General features: G+C 42.9%; 1 protein-coding gene across 1 annotated transcript; it reads right to left on the bottom strand.

The window, feature by feature from the left end:
• Positions 1 to 10,794: 10,794 nt before the first annotated feature.
• On the bottom strand, positions 10,795 to 19,854 carry tio (zinc finger domain-containing protein tiptop). Its single transcript, XM_018004832.2, has 3 exons — positions 18,485 to 19,854; positions 14,319 to 16,888; positions 10,795 to 13,791 (listed from the first exon to the last, which is right to left on the bottom strand). The coding sequence occupies exons 1-3, from the start codon at positions 18,538 to 18,540 to the stop codon at positions 13,241 to 13,243; spliced, it is 3,177 nt and encodes a 1,058-aa protein (XP_017860321.1). The 5' UTR covers positions 18,541 to 19,854; the 3' UTR covers positions 10,795 to 13,240.
• Between the last annotated feature and the right edge of the window lie 2,670 nt (positions 19,855 to 22,524).

Genomic DNA, 22,524 nt, shown 5'->3' on the forward strand with positions numbered 1-22,524 from the left:
TTATAACTATCGCATATCCATTCACGGCCCATAAACGATTTGCAAGTTATTAAAGGAGAAAGAAGAGCAGTTGCCATTCAGCTGTGGAATGCGCGTTTGCTCAAATACTATGTAAAAACGTTGTCCGAGAGAATCAGCGTGAGAGAGAGAGAGAGAGAGAGAGAAGGGAGTGAGTGAGTGAGAGAGAGAGAGAGACACTACCGGACAGCGTCTTGCGACTCCTGTTGGAGACGCGTTCCAGAGCACATCATCATCGTAAATCATGGTGGGGCTTTTGGTGGCTCGCACTGGACATTTCGGTTGGTGGACACAGCACAGAGTGGAGTCTGGACTCTAAACATAAAAATAAATAAACGCTAGGCTGACAGGCGGTCTTGGGTCCAGGACGTTTTGTTTGTTTGCTCGTTCGTTCGTTTGTTTGTTTGTTGTGCTCTGGCGCGAAGCTCGGCGAGAAATGCAGCACACAAAAATTTCATTGGATCGCATTTTTGCTGTTGCTGCTGCTGCTGTTGTTGCTGCAGTCAAGAGTTTGGCCGAGCTGTGAGCTACATGAGGATGTGCTGCTAACAGAAGGGCGCGCGCACTCAAAGTCGGGTGTCGCCCAGCAAAGGATTTCATAAAAATTGCGCAATTTAAAATGTCACAACATAAATTCTGTTTGCGTTTCTTTATGCAGCAGCAGCAGCAGCAGCAGCAACAACAACTACAACAACAGAAGCGAGGCGCAAAAGGCACAATAAGTATTAAATTTTGTTAGAAGGACCTGCGCTGGAACAGAGACAGCGACAGAGTGTGAGTGTGAGAGCGAGAACGAGAGAGAGATGTGCGTTCGCAAAATGTCCTTCGACGCAAAGACAAAGCAACAACAGCAGCAACAGCAACAACAACAACAACGACTGAGTGGGCCAAGTGGCTGCAGGACAACTGTGGAGGGACGCTGACGCCGCTGACTGGCTGTCGAGCTGAACTCAACTGAACGAGGCGAAACAAAAGAAATCCAAAATGCACACAAAACCGCGCGCACAGGACACGGGACACAGCCCTGGCACAGGACACACAGGACGCAGGACGTAGGACAACGCGGCGTATGCGCAGCGCCTTTGCTCTGTCTGTTCCCATAGCCAAGTGTCTCTGTCTCTGTGTGTGTGTGTGTCAGTGTATGTGTGTGTGTGTGTGTGTGTGTGTGTGAGCTCGCTCGTTCGGGGTGCCTCTTTGGTGGAGGCAACGCTCCAACTGGCGCTTGCAGCACTCCAGCTCCTTCTGGTCACTCCGCTGCTCGTCAGCAACATCAGCCGTGTCGCTCTGCTCGTCCTCCTCGGCGTCGTCATCGTCGCCCGCCGGAAACGAGCCGACATTCTCGACATCCTCAACATCGCCGACATCGCCATCGCCATCGCCATCGTCGTCGTCGTCGTCGTCGTCGCTGCTGTCGTCATCGTAAGTTTTCGTCTGTTTGTTTGTTGTTTCTTATATATATATATGTATAAATTCTTCTTTTTTTACGTATTTTGTTATATTTTTTCATGCCACGAATCTGATGCTTTGTTGCGTCTTTTTGTTGCTGCATTTATTGGCGTTAACTAGCACTGAAAGAAAAGAAGATTTAATTTGCAATTGAAGGGAGTACTATTTAGTGTACAGAGTTATTTTTAGAAACTTTAAATTTTTTGATCAGTTATTGTTTATTATAATTTAATTATTAATAGAATATTTTAAATTGAATACAAAAAAATCATAGCAGAAGGTGAAAACTATGCCAAATATGCGTTATAGAATAATATGCCCAATACATGTTTCAAAATTGTAGATGAAATCTACATATAATCATTATTAGCTAATTAAATTAAATAGCTAAAGGAGGTAAATTGATGCATTGTTCTTATGTAAATAAAACAAATAATTTGGTGAAGCTTGCATAACTATAATAAGTAGTATTAGTACTACTAAAAATAAATATTCTTCAAGAAAAGTTTTTTATTGCGAACCCTTTGGGTTTTTGATATTGTCTCCAATTATAGTGCTAAACGATTTTTTTTTTTTAATATTTTTTTGTTTTTATTTTGTACATATTCACAATTTAAATAACATTAATAATTTATATTTGATTCGTTTATTTATTTATTTTTATTTTTTTTTTTATTTTATTTATTTATTTATTTTTTTTTTTTTTTGCAGTGCATGCGAGCTTTGCTAAGTTCGTCAGTGATATAAATCAGGACAGAGCTGCGTCTCACAAGCGTTGTGTGTGTATGTGTCTCTCTCTACTTGTGTGTGTGCATTAGCTTGTGTGTGTGTGTTTGCTTGGACTTGAAGCAACGCCCATTGTGCAACACTTTCAATTTTTTTGTTGGTTTGTCTCCGTTGCCGTTGCTTCTATTTTTTCACTATTCTATTTTTATTTTTTGTCTATTTTTTATTTATTTTTTTTTTTTTTCAGTGTAGATTTGTTGTATTCATCGTGTTTTGTTTGCTTTTAATTTCTGTTGGTTGTTTTGCGCAACGATTTGTGTCGTGCGAGGAGTGGCTGTGGTGTCCTTCTGCTTCTGCTGCTGCTGCTCTGCCATCAACATCAAAACGAGTGCGAACTTGTCCCTCTGCCTTGGCTCCACATTTTGGAGCTGTGGCCAACAGCAAACTTCAGCTGCTGCTGCTGCTCCTGAACATAATCGCGTCTGCATTATTGGTTGATGTTTGTTGCTGCCTGCATTTCTTCTTCTTCTGCTGCTGCTGCTGCTGCTGCTCTCCGCTTTCTCTTCTTCTTCTTCTTTGCATAAAGAGGACACAGGCGGACCCCAAAAGTGAGCATTTGCAACACTTTTATCGCTGCAGCTGGCGACGGGGGCGTGCAGGGGCGTCGGGCATAAATATTTTGTTTACTTGGCCAGCTCACTCACCCCACAGCCCCTCCCGCCCCTCTCTGGCCGTGTAACACCTTTTGCTTGTTTTGCTGTGTCGCTTCTATCATCGTGCAGTTGTTTTCCTTTTTGAAGATTATGTGTGTTTTGTTGCCTGACAGGGATCAGCATAAAATGCTGCAAGCTGAGCTTTTTTTCCGTTGCCCCTACACACATTTTTTTTTTTGCTCTCTCTATCTCTCGCCCCCTCTCTCTCTCACAGTTCGCCTCACTGTTTGCACTGTTGTCCAAAAGGTGTGTGTGTGAGTTGGCTCCAAATGGAAATTACACACGTATGGGCGCGTATGTCCCAAGCTCGTCCCCATCCCCCCCTCGGCGCAATGCAAACAGCAAAAACGGGTTAAATGCTGTGGCGAATTTGTAATTAGAAATTGTCGCTTGGCGCATTTCATTCTGTTTGCTTGAGTTCCCATCCCCTTCATTGCCCTCCTCATCCTCCTCCTTTTCCATTTTTTTCCTCCCCTCCTGATATGCCAACACCTTTGACTTCCCTCTCTCTCTTCTCCAGCTGCTTCTAGTCACAGATTTCTCTTGCCTTAAATATTTTATTCAAGTTTAGTTCACAATTGTAATTACAATAAACTTGTTTCCCTTTGTTAGTTTTATAAATATGAAATAGATAATTATATATGTGTCGTATCGTCGGCGTATCATAGAAATTCTTAATAAACAAACATAAATTCTGAGAATATAACATCGAAAATGCCAGGTCTAATTGCTGATTGTAGCAATTTAAATATAATATATATAAATAAAATATATATAATTATATATAATTGATCGCTAGACCCAAAGGAGTGAATATAAGAAATGTTAATACATATATTTTATTTAATTTTATGCTAATTAATTATTTAAACTTAAAGAAAAGACTAATAATTTTGCTTTTGTTTTTGTTTGTTTTATATTTCTATAAATTTATTAAAATAAAATGTACAGAAATTAATATAAATATTTTTTTTTCTCTCTGTTTCGAGCAAAACGTTTTGATTATGAATATGAATATGAATACTCGTAATTATCTTATGATTTACAGCTGGCGAATGAAGTATATGTTCTCCCTCTTGCTGCTTTCCCCTCTCTCTCATTTCCTGTCTCTGTCTCTCTCTCACTTTCATTCGCTTTCTCTCTCTTACGCAGTGACACCTCGGCAGCGTGAAGCATCCTTTCAGCGATTTATTACTCATTCACTTGCAGTTTTTCATTTCTCTCTCTTTTTTCAATATTTTCATTTAACTATTTGCGTGTTTCTCCCACGGGGATGCAAAAAAAAAAAAAAAAGGAAAATTATGTCTTCATATGGTCTGGAAAAATGATTACAGCGCCGCCAGCTGCAATTGCTGAACATTGAGGCAGGTTGTCCTTATATATATATATATATATCTATACATACAATATATTTATATATACGGTATGTATATATGTATAGCTGGCTCATATCTGGGCGCTCATTCGTCTGGGGTTTTCATTATTCACAGCGTGAATTTATAGCTGGGTCACATTTAATGCTGATTTTTATGCCTCGCTTATAATGTTGTTTTTATTCTCAACTTTACGATCATAAATGTCGAAAAGGGGTTTGATTTATGTCACAAACTTTTGTACTTTCCCCCACTCTGTGGACTCCTAGGCACAGCAAAAGCAAGAATTATGTTTAAAGAACTCGCAAATCGTTGACGTTGCGACACCACAGCGAACACAATTCAATCTGCGAAAAGCCAACATGAAATCTATATATCAAATCTGACAGACTATAAAAAGTCCTGCAAAACTCTACTCTCACTCTATGTTAATTATTTATTTGCTTTACTATACAATGAAACGTCAATATAACGTCGTTACTTCATTGGCATTGGTCATTAGCTCTATTGTCCCACTCACACTCTTAATTGCATCGAAAGTCGTAGAGACGGTGCTTTAGGTTCCCGTAAACAGATGGAACTTCCTTCACCGAAAAGGAAGTTTGCGAAATCAAGTCTGATCTTTCGAAACCAGAAGCCAATTTATAGAGATGGTCAACATGAATATAGGTTTTGCAAAATCTAGATTAGGATCTGCAAAAGATTTGCACAAGACTGGAGGAACAGCTGAAGGACTATAAGAAATATCTTCAAAGCATGACATTTTTTCTGAAGCAGGACGTACCCCATTTAATCACAGCTCGTAGGGCTGTCTAGGTATTCGATAAACTATCCTAATACGATCCATCGGAGGGACTGCATCCGGAATAAACTTGCAGAGTTTCGTCGCTCGCCTTTTAGGGCTATCATAATATGATTAAGATATTTTATGTAATATTTTATTATGAAAAACAATATCAATTACTCATTTTATGCAATCAAACAAATTCCGATAATAATTAATCTAAATGAATATATTTCAATCTCAGTGCAGTTTGCTCTCTATCAGCCATCTGAGCTGTGCTTCAGCCTATAGTTAAGTCTCCCTCTATTTGAGTTATAGAACACTTAAGGTGCAATCATCTGGTATTCCTTGGCAGGCCAATGCAGCTGCAGGCAATACCCAGTCTGACATTGCCTCCTGCAGGATCGCAGCTCGCGGCGACTTTGTTTATGGCTGCAACTTGTCCCGCGGGCAGAGCGCGGCGGTCGGGCGGGTCTGCTCGAGTGGTTGGCAGTGTCAGTGTCAGTGGATGCCAGGTGCCATATATTTGCCACGCCCACCCCGATGCTGCGCACATCTTGACGACGACGACGGCGACGATGAGCAGGAGGAGGACATCCTCATCATCGTCTTTGGGCCCCGTCTCAGCCATGCAATGCCCTGATCTATGGACTCTGGCATGGCAACGTTTTCGTGTTCGACTTGGGATGGATGTGGGTGGCGGTGGGGGGGGTGGCGTCAGAGGCAGGAGTAGGGTGTTATAGGAGTTTTTCTGCTCCTCCAACTTGCAATTTATGTGCATCCCACATGGAGCTGGCGCTGTCGCTGTCTCTGGAGCTGCGCTCGTCCTTGTCGCGCTTTGCTGGCTGTGGTAGACGACGTTTTTGCTTTGTTTTCGTATTTATGGATTTTCATTGGCGCAACGAGCGCGCCCGGTGCGGCGAGCAGGCGAGCAGCGACGTTGTGTCAAAACGCAAATGATTTATTGAACTGACAGCCAGCAGTGAATTTTGTCGAGTCAAGTCGCAGGACAACGATGCCACGATGCAGCCAGCCAGCCAGCCAGCCAGCCAGCCAGCCAGTCAGCCAGCCAAGCTGAATGCGACACCGATGAGTACAAGGACGAGTCGGTGACTGCCTCAGGCTCCGGTCCCACAGGTCCTGCCTAGCGCCTCGGCTACACTTTCTAGTTGTGCCCGCCATTTCTTGTTTCGATGTTGTTCGCTTTTTTGCTGCAATCCGAGATTGGAGGGCGGAGCTGCTGCTCCCGCTGCTGTTGCTGTTGCTGTTGTTGTTGCCTCGCTCAACTCAACTCAACTGAAAACTGAAAACTGAGCGCAAGAAATGGCACCGATGTGAAATGAAGTTTTGATTTAGTTCAAAATTTTTATCAAAAGAAACGCGTTCCTGCTGCTGTTTTCCTTTACTCTCTACACCTCTCTTCCTGCCCCTCTCTACCACTCTCTCTCTCTCTCTCTCTCTCGCTCTTTGCTCTCTTTTCTCGCTCGTTTCATGCAGTTTTTTCTAATAAATCACAGCATGGGTTGTCTCTGATATGGGCGGGACCTTTCGGGCGTAATGGAATTTTGATTTATGCCCCAACCAGCCATAATGCAAAAGTTCTCACAATAACCGTGGCAAGCACTTGGAAATTCTCTGAAATAATACCCATACCGATAGACGTATACGTAATGCTTGCACAATATTGATTGCGCAAGCAGTCTGATAAAAACTCTTAATTGCCAAAGAAATGGATTTATTTTGTATCTTTTTTCCACCACCTTCGACAATTCGATTTCAGACCAACATGCAAAGCAACTGAAGTCCATTTGTTGCAGTTCAGTGTCTGGAGAATCGTAGTTAGAAAATTCATTTTGTGGTAAAGTTCTTAAAATTAAAATAAAATTTTATATACGATCACTAGGAATAGGTTTTTATAAATTATAATTGAGATTTTTGGAAAAACTACATAGATTTTGTTTAATGTAATTTGTGTTTTCTTAGTTTTAAAATTAACCAAAAGAGTATCTAATTTATATATATATAATAATATTTAAACATTTTTAATTGGTTTATTTTCTTATACTATTTTTTATTGTTGTTAAATTAGGTAAACTTCAAATTAAATTTTAAAAATGTATAAAATAAATTATTTAGCAATAGAATTAGTATTTCTAAATTTCTTATTAAAAATTATTTTTCTGTTAAAAATCATTTATTTTAATAAAGCTAAAATACTTATTTTACGCTTTCAAATTTCTTTTGTATTTTGAAAAGTTGTTTGCTCGTTTAAAATGCTTTTAAAGTTTTTGAAATTTAAAGAAAACTGTGTATATATATTTTATAGAAATAATATATATTAGTAATTTTTTTGACATTTCTATAAAAGCAATTCGAAATTCATTTCAAATATCCATCTCCCAATTGTTGGATAAATTTTGTTCTTATATATTTTTTTATATTATACATATATTTTTTTTATATTAAACATATTAATATTTTATTAAACTAAGGAAACTCTATTTGTTTTAAGATCACGAGCTTTATATTACAAAGACCCATAATCAAGCGCTTGGCACTGGATCGGATTGTCCTATTGCTGTTTGTATGTACAAAACTTTTACTCACTCAGCCGGCCCCTGCTCACCCCTTCTCGTGGCACTAAATGAGCATGTGAAAATCTCAGTGTGTGTGTGAGGACATTCTGGCTGTGTGTGTGTGTGTGAGTGTGGGTGTGTGCTCATCAGTGCGCCATACGCTTGCCATATCCTGTGGCATGCATAAAGAAAAGTGTAATAAAATTTGATTTATTGTAGACAAGATTCGAGTTGGATATGCTGTTCGCTCGCTCTCTCCATGTGTGTGTGTGTGTGTGTGTGTGTGTGAGTATGTTTGTGTGTGTGCATTTCGCATGCTCATTCGCTGCTGCTGCTGCTGCTGCTGCTGCTGCTCCTGCTTACACGCCTGCGTCCTCTGGCCTGGCCCATCGGATGGCAATGGCAGCCATGTCTTCCTCCTTGCGCCGAGTCTATCCGGCGAATGAAGCGTCGGAATTTACGTAGCCACCCACACGCCAGCATGCCACCGAGCCACCGAGCCACCGTGCCACCGTGCCACATGGCAACTGGCAACACATGACAACACGAGCAACTGGCAATGGCGCCTCAGCCGCCCCCTGTGCGACTCATGCATCATTCGTCTAGATATCATCCATCTCGTTGCTGGCGTTTACCTCGGCACATTACCCACACCGGATCCACACACACACACACAGACACACAGCGAGAGAGAGCCTGTATCCTTCAGTACCCTCCTCCTGTTGGTCGTCCTACAATCGCATTCACATTTTCTGACACTTTGCAAAAGTTTTGCTGTTCGCACTGCAGGCGCTTCTCTCACTGCCACGCCTCCCGCCTCAGACCGCCCTCCCGTCTGTATGTTAGTCTCATTAGTCCTCTCTGGTGGTGGCTAATGGAAGGCGTTGCTTTCAGCTGTCTGCGTATGTTTTTTGCTACGAATTACTAAAATATACTTATGTACATTTATCTCAAGCAATTCATTTTTTTCTCCCTCCATCTAATAACCAGTCTTTGTCTCCCCTCTCCATCTCTCTCTCTCACTCTCTCTCTCTCTCAGTTTACAGTTTAACAACATATCTTAACGATTTCAGCTGGCTGCTCTTATAGAGAGCTGCATATTCACGTCTAAAACTTAAGGCATTCACTTTACTAATTAGTCTAATCGGATTTGTAGTGTTTTCTTATAAGAAAGTCACTGAGTATGCAATATAAAACATTGTCAAATTGGAGATTTAACTATTATAATGTATAGAAACTATTTCAAATGTGATAGATCTACATACAGTCTAAAATTTATAACAGTTTTACTTTATGAAATCGGTCTTAATAAATAGATATTAGGTATTCTCAGCATATTAACCCAAAGGTAATGTGTGTGTGTGTGATATTCCATGCTTCGGCATACTTACATGTCTTTAAAATTACAGATGTTCAACCGCATTTATAAACAAAATCCGTATATGTGTAAGAAAAGTTTTATTGAGATATCATATATTCCTTACTAAGTATATTTTACAGTCAGATTGTACCTACCAAAATTTTTAAATATTAAAAGCAAAACTCCATTTAGCTTTAAAGAACTTAACATACATGGTTTTTCATTAATATGATACAAAATGTGTGAAAATCTTTAATTCAGTTTGGTTTTCATATTTAATGGAAAAAGTATATCCAATATATTACCAAGATGTTCTATTAAATTCCCAACACATCGGTTGAGATTCAAAAAAATTAATAACTTAATAGTTAATAACTTAATAAGTTAACTTAATTTTGTAGGTTGAATTAGAAGGTCAACAGTTATTTGCAAGCTCTGGAATTAAGGTTAATAATATTTATGAATCTTACCTGATTAGCTAAAGTCGTCCTTTATGTAGCTATAAATCTAAATCTATTAGAAGTTTTCATTAAAATATTAGTTAATTAAGTGCACCTATAATTATGCCCAGCACTGTTTTCTTTCTTTTTTTTACATTGATTTTACGCACAAAGAGAGCCGCAAATGCATTTTGCTTTCATTTCTTTTAGACAAAATTTTGATATTTTGCTTTCAACGCCTCGAGCATCTTTTGTCACACACACACACACACACGCAGCGAGCTTATCAAGACAGCAAGAAGAAGAAGAGCACACGGCATACAACGAACAGTGAACCGTTATTTGCGATGCATGACACTTTTTAGAATTTATGTGTTTGTATCTCATTAAATGGGACGCAGCTATATGGCAGGCCAGGTAGGCTAGGGTTGAAGGTGGAAGGGGGCGTGGTGGGTTGAGTGGGTGGGTGGGTGGGTGGTTGGCAGAGCCATCAATGTGGCTGAAACAACGCAACACTGCGACAGAGGCAGCAAAAAGTTTTCTGAAACATTTTGGCCCAAAAATTATCTCTTAACACAAATGTGACACCAAATGCCACGCCTCCGCCCCCTCAAACCCACGCCTCAGGCGAGATGTGCGTGTGTGTGTGTGTGTGTGAAACACATCATAAATTTTAAGTGAAAATGAATCCTTTGGCAATTGAAGTTTTCGTAGGAGATTTCGTTGGCATTTTGGATCGTCATCAGCGTGGCAATAGATAAGAGAGAGAGAGAGAGAGAGAGAGAGAGAGAGGGAGAGGGAGAGAGACACACGCACACTGTCAAGTAGTGTGTGTGGCATCTATGAAGTTCGTATCAGCGCTTGTTGCTCTTGTTGTTGTTGTTGTTGTTGTTGGTGTCGCATCTTAATCCTTTGTTGGCCATAAATCAGCGAATCGCGTTCACATTTTGCGCATGTTCCTGTTCCTGCCACGCATCTCTGCCCCGGCCCCTGCCGCGGTCACAACCACCGCCTGCCCTGCCCCCCACCCCTCACGTCCCGCACAGCACCCCTCGACCACCTTAGTTACACAACCATGTGCCACATAATTCAGGTTTAATTAACTCGGCGTGTTTATTAGCAAATATTAGTTTACAATTTGATATGCCATGTTCTGAGATCCACAATTAACTGGGATTTGGTCAGGGGGCAGTCGACGCTCCACCCACTCCCTTGGCACTGGACTGGAGGAGCATGGGGCCCAAGTACTTTGGCAGTGAATTATCCCATTTGGCATCGATAACTGGCTATTGGGGCATATGCGAGAGATAGACTAGTTAATCCTGTATAACGGACTTATTGGAAAAAATGCAATAAATAAATAAACCATTCAATTATTTTGGCATATTTATATATACTATATTGGAATAAATATATAATAAATAAATAAACTATTGCTCAGTTATTTCTGATAATTAAAAGAATTACTCGATTCAATTGATTTCTTTGCGAATGGAACGTATGGAATGGAACATTTTTCTGCTATCGAGAGTTCATTTCAGTTGATTCAGCATTCATTCCTTCATAGCAAATCGATGCAATTCCACCTGTTCCGCATTGGATACTTCTCAAGAGCTTATGTATTCCTATTCCATTTGTTTCATCCCGTATCCAAGCTGGAATACATCAAAAACTGTCCCCTACTCTAAATGTAAAAGTTTATCCCGAAGATTCCTCTCTTCCATTTCGGCTGTTTCATAGATCATTTCAATTCCGTTTCATTCCATATGAAACTGTTGCTCAATCTATTATTTGATTTGCTTTCAATTCGAATCAATAATATTCATAAAAATAAATCAAGTTTATAATATATTTTCATAAATAATACCTTGATATATTTGTAAATTCCATTAAGATCTAAAATAAAATTGAGTTTATGATTTTTTATTCTCGATTTCAAACATATTTTAATTTTTATTTTGTCTTTATTTTTCGTTTCTGTTTATTGAATTCATTTTGTGTATCAAGCTGTTCGCTCTCGCTCTGTTTCTTTCTCTCCCTCTCTCTTTCACTCTTAATCAAAAGACTTCAATTTGGAAATTGAGAAGTGCGTGTCTGATTGGACAAAAACTAGACTCTGATTGGGATTTGCGTTTTTTGTTTTTAGTTCCTTTTTCATTTTATTGCATTTTGTTTAACTTACTTAGGAGCTAGGCGAAAAGGGAAGCAAAAGGAGATTTTCTTGATCAAGTTTTAAAAATAATATCACAAAAACTCAAAGATAAGTCGTATATATATATATATCTATATATATAATATTTATAAATTAAATTATTGCTGATGATGTGCTTCTTCTTCTTCTTCTACATTTTGATGGCTGATGAAATGTTTAACATTTTTTGACGTTTGTTTTTAAGTATTAGATTTAGTTTTTTGGAAGTCTTAGGCTTTAACTTAGGTTAAATATATATAGTTGAGATTTTAAGTTTGTAAACTTTCATATATATATATTTAATTGTATTTATATGTGTATATAATTTCAAATAGTTATATATTGATTTGTATAATTTATGCGTATACATGGGTTGCTGTGATTACATTTTGATTTGACTTTAATTGTTGTTAATTAAACATATTCATATATATTTATTAATATATCTATGTATATCTCTAAATATCTAATTTATCTGGAAGAAAATCGCTAAATTGCTAATATTTACATAAACCTACATAATTATTGCCTCTTGGCTTGGTATACATCGATTTTCGTTTGCAAAGGAACAAAATTATGTTTAAAAATTGAGTTTTTTAATTTAATCTTATTTTTTTAAATACATTTTTTGGTTTTTCAAAATTGTTTTGTTTTTTACGTATACTGCGTTGCATTTTTGTATTTACTTAATTTTATTAATTTATTTTTAATTTACTGTTGTTTTCCACAATTCTTTTTGGCACGCTTTTTGCAGAGGAATTTTTGTTTTTTGCATTTTCATTGAGCCTAAATTGTACAATTCACTCAATAAATCTCGCTCGCCCACTCACTCTCTCGCTCTCTCCCTGTCTGTCTGCGCTCAATTTTGCGCTCGGACCTGTTTCGTTTGCACTCAATTGTACCCCCACCCATTTGAGTGTTGCTATTGTTGTTTTAGTGCTGTGCGGCACCATCCAATCGCATGGGTCAGCTTGTGTTTGCTTTGTATTTTGTTTTTGTGTGTGTTTGTTTTTCTTTTTCATTTTGACGAACTGTTGTCGTCGCCTTTCGTCAAACAGCTGCGCACACTACAGCCGTCTCACTCTTTAGCACGCCTGCAATTGCACTGCACTGTTAATCTGAGTGTCTCTGTTTCTGCTTGTGTGTGTGCGCTTGTGTGAGTGTGTGTGTGAGTGCTCTTTGATGGACAGCAGTTCGTCAAAGTGGTGGTAATTGAATTTCAGCCGCCTCTCGCGCGTGCGAATGCGATGGCATGCTGTGCGAATTGGCAAACGATAAAAACGAAGCACAAGACGTCAGCGCTGTGACGTCACGCACACAAACACACACATGCAGCCTACCCCAGACAGCTAGCATGGGGTAAAGGCAACTTGGGGAAATGTTTACCGCCAATTCAGCAAAGTAGGGGAAATGTGGCTGCAGAGAGCGAACGAAGCAGCGACAGAGGGGGAGCGAGAGATACACGAAGAGAGCACGTCTGCAGCCACACTGCGCTCTCTTTGATCAGAAATCAGAAATCAATGCACCGTTTATCGAAAAGAGTTTAAGCGCTTCTTACACCACGCAACACAACTGCTATTTATATTGAATTGTGAGGCAGAGTGAGAATCTGTTTAGGCGTTCTTCGAGGACAGCTGCTTGGCCAGCTCCGTGTACTTGAGGAACTTGGACTGCGGACTCTCGTCGTAGGGCGACGGTGACGATTGCGGCAGTTGCTGGGCCGGCGTTGCCGGACTGCGCGACGCCGACCGCTTGGGCGATGCCAGAGGCAGCGACTTCGGCGACTGCGCAGCCGCGGGCGACTTCAGCGGCGGCGTCTCCTCGCCCGCGTCCTTCACGAAGTGCACCTTGGACAGGTGATGCCGATAGGCGCCCTTCGACCCGAACGGCGTATCACAGAACGAGCACTTGATGATCGAGTCCACTCCGGCGCCCGCACTGAGCACCGCCTCGTTGCAGGCCCAGCTGAAGGCGACCAAGTCGCTGCCGTTGCCCAGCCCCGCCCCCGAAGCGGAGCCGGACGCGGAGGAGCTGCGCGTATTGGAGGCCGGCGGATCCGTTGTCTCGCATAGCTTCTGCAGCGCGGCCAAGGGATGAGCCTTTGGCTTTTTGCCGTTGTTATTGTTGTTGTTGCTATTGTTGTTGTTGTTGTTGAAGCAATGTCCTGAAAAATGAGGGAAGACATAAATAAATAAATGAAAAAAGCAAGATTGTTTTAAATTGAGAGATCCCATAGAAATTTGTCGTATTCCAAATCATCTAATTGGAAACCAATAAGAAAATAGGAGATTGGTTTTTAAAGCAGAAAATGGACGAAATTTATGGGAATAAATTGAAATGGATCGAAGTATTTAGCTTTACTTTGAACTAGTTTTAATTTGATATCAAACTCCGAAATAAATCGGAGTATTTATATTCCGATATGTGGGTAATCTTAAACAGGTGAAATTATTATTATTTTATTTGCAGTTTACATCATATGGAACCGTTATTCCCTCCCATTCGTAAGAAAAGTCTTTAATTGTAAGACTTAGAACTATAAGGAGCTATATATAGGATATAGGATATATATATCTGCATTCGCTTTAATTTCAAATATTTAATTTTTCCATTTCAAGGAGTTATTGGAAATTCTTAAGGATTACCTTCCCTTCCCCCTAAGCAGCGCACCGTGATTCCTGCCCCACTCACCTGTGTTGTTATTGTTCGCCTCGGCGCTGCTCAGCTGATCGAACATGGAGTTGAGGGCCAACAGGCTGCCGCTCTCCGACATGGCGGAGCTCTGGCCGGGCGCAGCAGGAGGCGTGGTGTTGGAGCGCTCGCTGCTCGCGCCTGGACTCTCCCGGGGATTGCCAGTGGCATGATCCATGCTGAATTCCTTCTTCACGTTGATCAGGTGCCTGCTGCTAGGCTCAAGCTCAGCGGCACCGGCACCGGCACCAGACTCCGGCTCGAGGGGCTCCGACTTGATGATGGTGGTGGTGCTGGAGCTGCTGCAGCTGGACGCCGCCGGTGGGGGCAGCGAGGGCGTCGCCATGGCCGTCGAGGCCGGCGTGTCGGGCGTGCGGCGGGGCGTGGCCTGCTGCCGGTCCGGCGTGTAGGCGGACTCGACGCGGCTGGCCGAGCTCGACTCGCTGGCGCTGCGGTCCCGGGCCGGGTAGGAGGACCTCAGCAGCTGCATCTGCATGGCCTGCGCGTCCATCAGGGGCTTCGTGTAGTCGCTGCTGTCGTCGATGCCCAGGCGCTTCAGGATGCTGGCGCCCAGGGGCGTGCCGGTCTCCGGGTAGCCGGGCGCCAGGCGGCCCACGCGCGACTCGAAGCTCTTCTCGATGAGCTGCTCCAGGGCGTTCAGCACGGAGGGCGCCCCGGAGCTGCTGCTGCCGCCCGGCTTCTCCGCGTGCAGCGACATGCTGGGGCTGGAGAGGCGCTGCTGCTGCTGCTGATCCTGGGTGGGCGCGCGCCTGGGCGGTATGGGAATGCTGTCGCCGAGGCACTTGCGGATGTGCTCCACGAACAGAGCCGTCTCGATCTTGCTGCCACACTTCTCGCACGTGATCTTCGTGGCGGCGGCGAAGTCGCGCAGCGGCTTCAGGGCCGAGTCCAGGCCGGAGCCGCTGCCGGAGCGCTCCAGCTCGAGCAGCTTGCGCACGGGCAGCGACTTCTTGCGCTTCTCGTTGCGCGTCTGCCGGCCGCGCTTCGCCCCGAGTCCCGCTGCGCCGGCTGCGGCGCTGGGCGGCGCTGGCGGCGACACCGACGAGGAGCAGCTGGAGCCCGCATCCTTGTAGTGCGACAGCTGGGCCATGTGCGTGCTCAGCTCCTTGAGCGTGGCGAACGCCTGGTCGCACACCTTGCACGTCAGCACGGCGCTGACACTGGGCGCCGTGGGCGTGGCACCGCTGGAGGCGGACGCAGAGGCCGAGGCGGAGGCGCCGCCCTGGCCGCCATTGGAGGGCCGCTCGTCGCCGGACTTCCACGAGATGATCTGCTCCTGGGATATGATGTTGGTGTAGTGCTGCGTCTCCTGCATGTGGCTGGTCATCTCGGCCAGCGAGCGGAAGCTCTGCCCGCACCACATGCACTTGAGGATCTGGCGCGTCTGCTCGGCGCCCTTGCCCAGCCAGACGTCCTGGCCGCGCACCAGCTTCCGGGGCAGCGGCATCGTCTCCTTGATGAGCATGTTCAGCTCCGACTTGGACGAACTGGACGAGTTGGAGCTGCTGCTGCTCGAGCAGTTCGAGTTGCTCGTGGACGTCGCATTGGCCGAGCGCGTCGCCGTCCCTTGCCCGCCGAGCGCCGAGGGCGACGGCACCTGGACGCCGCAGTGCTGCGTCTCCTTCATGTGGGTGGTGAGCAGCGCCAGCGTGGCGAAGCTCTGCTTGCACCAGACGCACTTGAAGACATCCTTGGCCGCATCGGCGCCTTTGTTTAGCCAGTGCGATTGCCAGGCGCTGTGGCGTCCTCCTCCTCCACTTGCTGCACTTGCTGCTGCTCCTGCTCCTGCCCCGCCTCCTGCCGGTCCTGCTCCAGCTGCTGTCCTGCTGCTGGGCGGCGGCGTCTCCAGGCGGCTCATCTCGCTCATCTTCTCCAGCGCCTTGCTCGCCTCGCTGGGCGCCATCTTGCCGCCCAGGCCCGACTTGGCCGCCACAGCAGCCAGGTAGGGATTTATGGGCGGCACCCAGCTGCCCGGGGGCAAGGGAGATTTGTAGTCTGTGCTGCGCGGCAGCTTGCGCGCAGGCGACTCCTGCTCCAGTCCGGGCGTCTGGCGCTTGCGCGTGCTTACCGAGAGATCCAGAGGCGCCGTTTCCTGATCCTGCTCAGCCTGCTCCTGCTCCGGCTCCGGCTCCTCATCGCTGGCGGCGGCTTCGCTGTCGCTGGGCGTGCGCTTCCGGCTGAAGTCCAGAGCGGGCGCCTCCTCCTCCTGCCTGTGATCCTGCGGCGAGGAGGCCTGCTGCGTGGCCTGCTGCACCAGCGAAGCGGCCGCTGCCAGTGGATTGGTCAGCAGCAGGTGATTCTGTTGCGCCGCCGCCAGGTACGCAGCCATCGCGGCCGACTGCGGCGGCAGCAGCGCAGCAGCCGCCGAGGGCGCCAGCGTCGCGGCCAGCGGCAGGCCCACGGGCGAGGCGGCTGTGGGCGTGGGCGTCGGCGCCGGCGTCAAGCAGTCGTTGGCCGAGCAGTGCGACTCGTTCGACGGACAGCGGGCGTCGCCGGCTGCGGCGGAGGCGTTCGATTCCCGCGACTGGCAACGCGGACTCGCCAGCTCACTGCAAGATTTCGATAATTTAGTTTGGGCAATGGAGAGAGACCATGAGATAGTTACAGTGAGCACTCACACAGAGCGACGCGAAAATTAAACTTCGAATGTCTAACTAGAGCTCAGTTCCAGATGGAAATAATCATTGAAAATGAATATGAATAATGCTCTTAAGATTATAGCCGTTATGCATTTATGTACTCTAGTAGCTATGCGCATGTAAGTATATAAGTATTATATTATACATACATACATATACGGCAACCCAGCAATACTTGAAATATTTATCTAGATTTTAGCTACTTAACAAAATTTGATGATTTTTTATATTTTCAATTTAATATTAATAATAAGTGTAATAAAGTATTAATATAGTATAATAATATATTACTATTTTTAATTATTGCAATTTATATAGAAAATCTGTTTAGTAATATATAAAATAATGAAAAAAAAAAAAAAAAAAAAAATTAATTAAAAAATAAATACATATATATATACATCTATATTAAATTAATGAATAGGTTAATTTTTTTAATCGCAGCAAAATAAGTTATTGCTTTGATTTTGCGTTTCGTTAAAATAGTTAAGGGTAAATTTAGATTCTCATAAATTTGATAACAAATAATTTTACAATAATTTGTAGTGGTGAAAGTAAATAAAAAAGTAATATTTATCAAGAAAATCTAAAGTAGCAATGATAATCTTAAACAATAATAATACAAATATTTTAGATAATTATGGTATATTATAATTAATAATATATTATAATTAAAAAAAAATAAATAAATAAATAAAAAATAAAAAAAAATAATATAATTAAAAAAAATATTTATAATTTATAATAACCAAAAATTAACACATATTTTTAAATATATAAATATTTTATTAAATTATATAAATATTATATAAACGTTCTATATAGATTAACAACTATAGCTACATATATACTAAAACACATACTATATATTAAATTCAGATATAGCAAATATATACACATGTGTATATAAATAATTTAATTTATTGCTTATATGTATGCTACTCCATTTATTTTAAATTTTTTTAATTCGTTTCACACTCGACATATTTTGTCAAAACTTTGATGAACTTGCCGGAAACATAGATAAGGAAAATTCCTTAAGGAACTGATAAGAAAAGTGTGTCAAGTATATATGTATGTATAAAAATGTCAATATATATATAAGTATTTTTATAGATACACATATACACACATATACTATGTTCATTCCAAATTTCATATTTTCAGAATTACGGAATATGTAAGATAATATTTATAAGCCAACTTTATAGAACACAATACAATAAAGAAACTTGTAAAAATATAGAGAAGCTAAAGAACAAAAATTTTATTAACAATGATAATTTATATTCAGCATTCCCAACTATTTTTACACAAACAAATTAAATAGCTTATAATCTGTTTTCCACATGTCTCTTATAAATCTCATCTAATATCTCGCTGTATAACTCTTTCCTCACCTCTAGGATATTCACTTAGAAATCAAAACTTTAATTCTATTTCTCAATTCATATTCTAGCACTTTCCAGCACTGCATAACGGTTTACAAATATGCACAATATTCACCTTGCACTCAGCGCCTGGCGATAGATCTCCAGCATCACAGCCTCGTGTAGCATCATTTTGTCGATAGTTTTTGTTGTTGCTTTTCTTTCGTATATTTGGCTTGTCTCTGCTGCTAAATACCGTTATTAATTTCGCACATCGATTGGCGAATTGTTGTTGCTGCTGTTGTTGTTGTTGTTGTTGGGCACAGTGTGAGGCGAACGCGAACGCACTTAACTAAACCAAATACACGAGTTCGAATACAAATACAAGCACAGACACAGAAATTAAATGTATTTCATTTTATTTTCGTTTCACGTTCGAAATTCTTGAGAGCGGCGCCGTCGACGCTGCGTCTGCTGCTCTTAATACGTATGTATGTATGTTTGCCTGTGTACGCGCCCGACTATGCGTGTGTATGTGTGTGTGTGTGTGTGAACGTGTCAGTTTCGTGTTGAGCTTCTATCAAAAACACACACGTCAAATAAATCAAATGTCACAATGGGCCAACGGGACGGAACGCGGCGCCTCCCCGCCTCCTTTTTGCCTGATGATGACGAACTCTCGCTTACTCAATGCGTGCGAGTGTGTGTGCGTAAGTTTGTGTGTGTGTGTGTGTGTGTGATGCATGCGACGTCGCCTTCGTCGCTGCGGTCAACTGCCGCCAATTTCCAAGGCACTGGCAGAAGGCAGCGCTTTCTCTCTTCCTCTTCCTCAGCCAATACTTCTGCTTCCTTCTGCTGGCAAATGCCAACAGCACACACACTAATACGCTCAACAGCTGTGCCGTTGCGTATGTGTGTGCGTGTGCGTTAGCGTGTGTGTGGGGCTATTAATTTAATGATTTACTGACGCTTGCCACAGAATTTATTATTATTCTTTGCCGCTGCTGATGTTGTTGGTGTTGTTGTTGCTGCTGTTATTGCTGTTGCTGCTTACTCTTCCGCTGCTGCGGCGTATTTTTGTTTTTGTTTAAATTTTTTATTTGGGCGACTAGAAAAACGCGCGCGACTCTCACAAAATTGTGAATCGGTTTAACTGTTTAACGGCTGTGAGGTTTACCGTTAACCGGGCCAGGCGACTTATTAACGTCGACTGATTGACACGCGCACGCACTGCAATTGTATTTGTAACCGCTGTCGGCAGCGACGCCGCTGCATTTGACATTAACGTTACTGCGCTTACTGCGCTGCTGCTATAGCTACTGCTTCTGCTGCTGTTGCTGCTGCTGCTGCGGTTGTCACTGTTGAATTTCTAGCGAAAAATTCAACAATGAAAATATGCGACATGATTTCGTTCAGCGCTGCCGTTGTCGACTAAAACATCTTTTTGACACTGACAACGTTGAGAGCTGACAGCAACGGCAATAGCAGCGCCGCAGCAGCACTGGCGACGTCGCAGCGAGAGCGAAAGAAACACGCGCGCGAAGGCTATCAAAATGAATTGTGGCGTGCACAAGCACAAGCGAGAGAGAGCCGACGACGTTTTCCCCATTAAATTGATATATGCCGGCAGCAGACAGAAAGAGAGCGTAACGTGCTCAGAGAGCGATGTTACTGCTGCCGCCGCTGACGACTGCCTTTGCTGCTGCTCGCTGCTGCTGGCTGCTGGCTGCTGCTGCTACTGCTACTGACTGAGTGCGGTCTGCGCATGCGGCGTCGTCGCCAGCTGGCAGCGGCTGCAGTTTTGTTTTGATTTATAGCCGTCGCTTAACTACTTTGGCTTGGAATGAGGAGAAAGCTTGGAGTGAAACGCTTGAATTGAAATTGAAACGAATGGCTGGCGGAACAGCAACTGCAATGGCCGTGAGAGAGCGCAAGCTGAGAGAGCCCCACGAAGAGCGTGAGAGAGTGGGAGAGCCAGCAGCACTGTTCAGTGCGACAATGTGCAGTGTGACAGGTGTTTGTGTGTGGGGGCCGGTCTGTCCTGCCGTAGCGCGCTCTCTCTCTCCATCTCACTCTCTTCCATTCATTCTCTCTCTCCCTCTCACTCGCTCTGGCTCTCTCTCGCGCGCTCTTTGCATTTGTATTTGTATTGCAGCTGGTCAAACGACTGTGGGGGTGGGTGTTGCGTTGGCGTCTCTGCTGCAGTCGACGTCGTCGTCGCTTAAATCAAGGTTATTTATTGAAATTGAAAATGAAGCGACGCAGCGCGCAAAGCAGAGGAAACAAACGCTGCTGCTGCGCTGCATCAAAACACATATTTGAAGAGTTGCGTGTGGCCAGCTCTTAATTCCTTTTCATTGCTGTTCGTTTGTTTTTTTTTTTTTACACTGAGTACAAAATCAAGCCGTTTATCCAGACTCTCCAGACGCAGCTCTCCCTCCCAACTACTGTGCGCTGCGGCAGCAGCCCAATTGTTGAATGCGCTGCGCTGCGACCGCATCGGAACAGTGGAATGGGCACGGGATAGCCAGCACGTGTTAATTTACCAAGTAATCTTTTCTTTTCGTTAGGAAATTTAACTTGACTTGCGATTTATGTTAAATATTTGGTGGCCACTGCAATTCTTGTTTCCATTCCGATCATTCCAGCGTATTTACGCACTGCTTTTTCATCTTATACGCCTGTCTATAATTATTTTCCGATATTTGTGCGCAGCCAGCCATTACGCATCTTTATGAGTTTGCGTTTCTTGTTCAGCGTTTCTAAGGCGCTAAAAGTTCTTTGTGCGCTTTTCCAGTTAACTGTTCATAACTATTGGCTTTCCAGGCAACGCTAACTGTATTGGGCAGCGTTTGCTTATATATTGAGCATACGCAGCGTTGCACTTTAAGTTTTCTTTTAGTTTTTGTGAGGTTATGTTGGCTTTTAGGATCATTAAGTTTGAGTGTTCTCTGGAATCCGACTCCAGGCACAAGAGTTCACTCAATTAAACTGCATTTTTTCCCATATAAACTCCTCACTGGAATTTCAGCTCTTTTTGTTAAAGTTGTTGCATTCATAGAAGAAGCAGAAATGCATCAGAGTTATGGCCCCCCTTGTCTGTGGCATTATGCGTTCAAATATCTGAAATCGGATTGACAGGTCCTCGAATATCGCGGCACCTGACAATTGCGGCCAAAATGCAACGCCAACCGCTGTCACACGTCAAAAGTTGGATTCGCTATTTGTGTTTTTTTTTGTTTTGTTTTTTTCTTTTGTTTTGTTGCTGCTTTTTTGTTTTGGTTTTATTTGTGGGCTAGAAATGTGACATAACGGTATGTTACCATGCCTACCCCACATCCCGCCCGAAGCGTAGCAAACATTGTAACTCGATTTCATTCGCACAATGCAACAAATATATTTTTTTTTAATTCCAGGGAGAGCAAACCAGACCATGGGGTATCTGTGGATTGGTCAAGAAGTATAATATCTATGAAGCTTGACTGAGTTTTCAATGAGAATTATTTAGGTATTGATTAACATAATAGATGCAACTCTTGTTTCATTCCACAGTTTCGTTACAATAAATATGAATAAAAAATAAGAGTCTTTAAGTACTTTTGGTGATTAGTAAATGAAACTTAAAATTTTAGTTATAAAAAAAAAGAAATAATAATGCATCTAAACTCGAGGGAGAAAATTGAGTTGGAAACATATTTAGTTTACTCCTTTCACTTTTAATGTAAATCGAAAAATTAAACAATATAACAACAGACTTGGAACAACAAGGAAATGGAACACACATTCCGCTGGTCCAAGCCGTTTATTTAATTTACCTTTGTTTATTTATTTTTTTATATTTTCTAAAAGGAAATTGTAATTTATTTTAGTAAATATTAAATGAGCTACATTGCTCTAATTTTTGCGCAGTGTATCTAATTGAATCGCTTGTCACTTTGTCTTCACACTTACCGCTAGCTGCCTTCGCATCTGGCAGGGTTGTCGCTCAGGGCTGTCATCCCGTGCTGATGACCAAGCGAACCGGTTAACATTTACTTCTGCTCGCCCACATCGTCGCCTCAACGAGTCTTCGGCTGTTGCAGGTTGCTGCTGCTGCTGCTGCTGCAGCTGCCAATTCACTGCCACAGATGTCATGTAGCGCGTCCGTTGCTATTGCAACAAACCGTGGCAGCAACA

The sequence above is a fragment of the Drosophila arizonae genome, chromosome 3 (genome assembly GCF_054131065.1).
Source record: "Drosophila arizonae isolate 15081-1271.41 chromosome 3, UAZ_ARI_1.0, whole genome shotgun sequence".
In the NCBI taxonomy this organism is placed as follows: domain Eukaryota; kingdom Metazoa; phylum Arthropoda; class Insecta; order Diptera; family Drosophilidae; genus Drosophila; species Drosophila arizonae.

Coding starts and splice junctions, on each gene's coding strand:
- tio (XM_018004832.2), bottom strand. CDS start 18,540: ATGATGCTACACGAGGCTGTGATGCTGGAGATCTATCGCCAGGCGCTG. Junction 16,889..18,484: donor CGCCAGGCGCTGAGTGCAAG/GTGAATATTGTG, acceptor GAAATCTTGCAG/TGAGCTGGCGAGTCCGCGTT. Junction 13,792..14,318: donor GGCGAACAATAACAACACAG/GTGAGTGGGGCA, acceptor CTCATTTTTCAG/GACATTGCTTCAACAACAAC.